The 5,351-nt window shown below is 52.1% G+C and overlaps 1 protein-coding gene across 1 annotated transcript in view; it reads left to right on the top strand.

Annotated features, from left to right (window-relative positions):
* Positions 1–264: 264 nt before the first annotated feature.
* Positions 265–5,351, top strand: part of LZTS1 (leucine zipper tumor suppressor 1) — a 10,470-nt gene continuing 5,383 nt past the window's right edge. Inside the window, exons 1-2 of the mRNA XM_012557208.1 lie at positions 265–606; positions 2,282–3,085. Coding sequence (XP_012412662.1) covers positions 265–606; positions 2,282–3,085 — 1,146 coding nt within the window. The remainder of the gene's footprint in view (positions 607–2,281; positions 3,086–5,351) is intronic.

The raw sequence follows: 5,351 nt of genomic DNA, 5'->3' as shown, positions 1-5,351 counted from the left end.
GTGAAACAGGGCTGGGCTTGTGACGTGGATTGCTCTACTGCCCTGATCTAGCAGTCAGAATTAGTTACCATTGAGGACCACCCAGTGACTGGCCCCTTCCCAGACTGACTTCTGCCTTGTGTCTCCTTCTAGGCCTGCCGTCTCCCAGGCTCTCTGAAGATTTTGCTATGATTGCAGTCTCCTGGCAGAGTCAGGACTGCCTCTTACTGCCACAGCCACGCCAGGCCCCCTCCCTGCCCTGCCTACCCTCGGCTCCCAGTCACCATGGGCAGTGTGAGTAGCCTCATCTCCGGCCACGGCTTCCACAGCAAGCACTGCCGGGCTTCCCAGTACAAGCTGCGCAAATCCTCCCACCTCAAGAAGCTCAATCGCTATTCAGATGGGCTGCTGAGATTCGGCTTTTCCCAGGAATCAGGTCATGGCAAGTCCAGCTCCAAAATGGGCAAGAGCGAAGACTTCTTCTACATCAAAGTCAGCCAGAAGGCCCGTGGCTCCCATCGCCCAGATTACACTGCCCTGTCCAGTGGGGACATGGGCCAGGCCGGGGTGGGTTTTGGCTCGTCCACCCCACCCAAGCTCATGCCCTTCTCCAATCAGCTAGAGATGGTAAGCGGGGGTGTGGGGGAAGGTGGGAAGAGTTGGAGAGGCAGGAGAGGGCAAAATGGAGGTGGAGGGCATGGGTATGAGGGTGATCTTTGAAACATTTAACTCTCCAAAGAGGCAAAGGCAGTGATGGTAATGGCATACTGCAGAGATCGAAGGTTGGAGAAGGGACTAGAGCACTGGTCAGTCCCCTAAACCGGTAGTCTTAGCTAGCCTGTAAGCAAAGAGCAAATGGAGAAGCTAAAGCTTCCTGAGCTCTACTGGATGTGACTCTGGATTGTTAAGTGGGACAAACAACATCATTTACAAGCACATGCGGAGAGGAAATATTGTCTGTAAGAGCAGATGGAGAGTACGTTTGGAGAGTTTGCAGCTTCTCTCTAGAGCCAACTTGCACACCCCATGGTTGTTGTGGTTGTTGTTACCTGCCGTCAAGTTGGCCCCGATTGATTCATGGCACCCCTGTGCACAACGGAACAAACACTGCCCAGTCCTGCGCCATCCTCATTACCAGTTGGGGCTCAGACCATTGGGATCCATAGGGTTTTCATTGGCTAGTTTTTGGAAGTAGATCCCCAGGCCTTGTTCCTAGTCTGTCTATAAGCTCTGCTGGAACCTGTTCAGCATCATAGCAACACGCAAGCCTTTACTGACAGATGAGTGGTGGCTGCGCATGAAGTGCCCTGGCTGGGAATTGAACTGAAGTCTCCCATATGGAAGGTGAGAATTCTATCACTGAGCCACCACTGCCTCACCCCTCATGGAGGTGGGGCCTTTTCCTCATTTGCTGCTCTGGTGGTACAGTAAGCTCCTTGCTCCAGCCTGGCCCAGAAGTATCTTTGGCTGGATAAGGGCTGTCAGTTTACTATTATCATTAACTTAGTAGGGGTGAGGGCAAAAGTGTCCTAAGTACTCAGAAATTCAGTCCTCATACTGGCTGAAGCATTCATGGATCCCACCAGTGGCACCGAAAACAGCTTTCCTATTCCATTCTCCCTCCCCTCCCCTCCCCACCTGGAGGGAATGAATTCATGGCTTTGATAAACTAGGAAAATGGCCCCTTATGTTTGAAAAGCGCTTTAAGCTTTGCAAAATAAAGTGCTTTGTAAACTACAAAGTACTCTGCCAATGAAAATTACAAGTTTAAAAAAGTAGTTGTTAATTCAAGTGATCTTTCCAGCCCTGTGAGAGGCCAGGGCCAATATTCTTTCTCCAAGCTTTAATGGAAGAGGCAGTGACGGTGAAGAAAGGGGATCCAGTTGTACAAGGACATCAAGCTTGTCCAGACTAGAACCTGGGCCTCCAGATTCCAGCCTAATGTCCTTATCCTACACCACACAGAGACCCAGAGCCAGAGCCCGAACCCTGGCCCAAGTATCTCAGCCAGTGAACCCCAAAATGATGTTTACCTCAGGAGGGCTGGGACAAGCTGGTGATAGGTTGGTATTTTCATGGAACAAAGTGTCTAGGTGATCATTAAGTCCATTCCCCAGGTACCACATTAGGCTGCACTAGAGAAATAGGTGAGATTTATGGCTGCTTACCAAGAAAGGGGCCAAATGGGCTGGAGTGTGCTCAGGTGGGTCACAGAGGCCAGCACAGAAACTGTGTGGCAGGGCAGAGATGGGATGAGTGCTGAAGGGAGACTCCAAGGTCAATGTGGTCTGTTTCTTCCCAGGGCTCAGAGAAAGGTGCAGTAAGGCCCACAGCATTCAAACCCATGCTGCCCCGGTCAGGAGCCCTCCTCCACTCCTCCCCGGAGAGTGCCAGCCACCAGCTACACCCTGCACCCCCAGACAAGCCCAAGGAGCAGGAGCTGAAGCCCAGCCTGTGTTCTGGGGCGCTCTCCGACTCTGGCCGGAACTCCATGTCCAGCCTGCCCACACACAGCACCAGCAGCAGCTACCAGCTGGACCCACTGGTCACCCCTGTGGGGCCCACCAGCCGTTTTGGAGGCTCAGCCCACAACATCACACAGGGCATCATCCTCCAGGACAGCAACATGATGAGCCTGAAGGCTCTGTCTTTCTCCGATGGGGGTAGCAAGCTAGCCCACCCGGGTAAGGCGGAGAAGGGCCCCTCGTGCGTCCGTGCCCCGATCTCCACGGACGAGTGCACCATCCAGGAGCTGGAGCAGAAGCTGCTGGAGAGGGAGGGTGAGCTCCAGAAGCTACAGCACAGCTTTGAGAAGAAGGAGCTAGCCTCCAGCCAGGTCTATGAGGAGCGGCAGCGGCGCTGCAAGGAGGAGCTGGAGGGCCTGGAGCAGAAGTGCAACAGCAAGTTGAAGCAGGCCTCACAGAAGAGCCAACGCACGCAGCAGGTGCTGCACCTCCAGGTGCTCCAGCTCCAGCAAGAGAAGCGGCAGCTTCGGCAGGAGCTGGAGAGCCTCATGAAGGAGCAGGACCTGCTGGAGACCAAGCTGAGGTCCTACGAGAAGGAGAAGACCAACTTTGCCCCCGCACTGGAGGAGACCCAGTGGGAGGTGAGGCTGGTGTGATGGTCGCAGGCTTGGGGTGGTCAGGTGTTTGGTGCCAGACCTCCATCTTCACCTCCAGGTTCTGGCCAGAAATATGTGAACACAAACTGCTCAGGTAGACTGGGCTCAGGGGTCAGCTTTATGACTCAAAGACAGGACTCCCTGGTAAACCATGTCAGGGGATGCGTTTAGTCCTGAGATCAGAATGGGACCTCCTGCTGTCACCCCACCATCACCCTTGTGGCTCCTAGACTTGAATATACTAACCGAGTCATTGGCTGAGAAGTTGGAGCAGAGAGAACCAAGGCCTCATCAGGCTGTCCAAGGGCCAGCCTTGCTTCATCTGCTTCCAAAAGGCTCAGAAGAAGCCAAGTCATGCCTGAATTCATGAAGGGCCAAGAGCCCAAGAGAGAGGATAGGATTTATAAATTGTTTTTGAGGAAAATGACCCCACTACTAGTAAGAATGACCCCATTAATGGCAAGTCTCAGTGACAGAATTGGCCACTCCTTGCAGAAGTGTTAGTGGAAGCTTCTATTTGATGGGCCAAGGTGGGACATGGAAGAGGAGGAAAAGGGTACACACAGACACCCACAGACACACACACACCTATACCTAGGAATGAGGCATCTTGACCAGGCCTTGCAGAAGGACCAGTATAAGCCCCACGCCCTGCTAGTGGGAAAGCTTTTCTCACCCGGAGGAGCCTGGGGGGTGGTGTGACGGGAAAGGTAGCTAGCTCTGTCATGTACCCCCATCAAAGACTCCTACCCTGGGAAGGGGGTTAGGGTGCTGTTGTGTCTCGCCCTGTACCTCAGCGCCCGGGTGGAGCAGCACCACGCCTGGAGGAGGTGGGCCAGCCGCAAGACCACAGCGGTCTTGTTTGCACTGGAGTTTCCTGTGCTTGTCCTGGGAGTTAGGGTGACCAGTGTTTTCGGGAGCAGAGAATAAAATGACTCTGTATGGAAGAGATGGATGGGGGGCCTGAGCAGGTCAGGAAGGGAGAGTCCTTTTCTGTTTTGTCGGGTTTCTCAAAGAGCAAAGCATCAGCCATGGGTCAGTGCGTTTCCTCTATCCCACTGGTGTTGGCACAGCAGATGCGACCCCAGCCACACTTTCCCAGCCAGGGCTCAGGGGCACTTTGAGGCCTCTCAGAGATACATCTAGTGCTGGTGTTGGGCATCCATCCTTGTTTATCCTTTCTGAAGCAAAGCTGGACATTGCTGTAATCTTGTTCCCAGGTTGTCCAGTCAGGCAACGTGGTAAAAAAAATATATATATTAATAATAATTAATAATAATTTATGACACATAAGCATATTATTATTAACATGTTTGTAATGATAATAATTTGTAGAGTGTTTATTAAGTGCCATGCCCTAGGTCCTCTCCTCTAATCCCAACAACCCTATGAGGATTACTATTAGTGATCCTCAATGTATAATTTAGGAAACTGAGGCACAAAATGGTTATGATAGCCAATAGTGACCTGCCCAAGGTCACTGCATATTGTCAGAGCTACAATTTGATCCTGACAGTTTGGCCCCTGAGTTCACATTTTTAATCACTGCTCTGTGTTGCCACCATACTAATGCATCCCAGATCACTGGGCTTCTAAGTGGTAGAACCAGGATTCAGACCCAGGCAGTCTGCTTCAGACCCCATGCCTCAGCCATACCTCTGTACTTTCCCCTTCATGGAATGAGTACAGCTTGGACATGGGAAAGCATCCCGCTGTCCCACGTAAGCATTGTGGGTGGGGCTGACCTGTGCAGTGTTCCAGTGGCAGTTCCTGAGACAAAAGGAGAGTTTGTCAAATGAGAGGACAAGAAAAGGTGGCTTCTGGTCTTGTTCTGAGAATCTATTCTGGAGTGGCCCAGGTCCTAGCCTTTGTTCTGGCCGCTCACCATAGGACAGCAGTAAGCACTCTTGAGACAGCCCACCAGACTGGCCTTGGTCTTCTTTTGAGTCACTCATGACCTTAAATGGCCAAGACCTCAGAGACAAGTGGTTCTAATGGAGCCGCTTGGTTTGCATCACTACTCTGCCAAAGTTTGATGAGGTGTAGGAGTAGAAACAGTGGAGGCTTAAGGCAGGTGAGGAATACAATAATCCATCATTCAGCAGATCTTTATTGGGCACTGACTCTGAGCCAGGCGTGGTGCTTTAGTCCCTGGGGACATGGTGGTGAATATGTGAATATAGTCTTTACCCCAGTAGAGGAGAGCTGGGTGTGTGTAGGGAGTAGGAGTGAGGTCAGAGGATTTGGCCAT

Source organism: Trichechus manatus, unplaced genomic scaffold (genome assembly GCF_000243295.1).
Source record: "Trichechus manatus latirostris isolate Lorelei unplaced genomic scaffold, TriManLat1.0 scaffold00090, whole genome shotgun sequence".
Lineage (NCBI taxonomy): Eukaryota > Metazoa > Chordata > Mammalia > Sirenia > Trichechidae > Trichechus > Trichechus manatus.
This window is presented reverse-complemented; position numbering and strand designations above follow the sequence as displayed.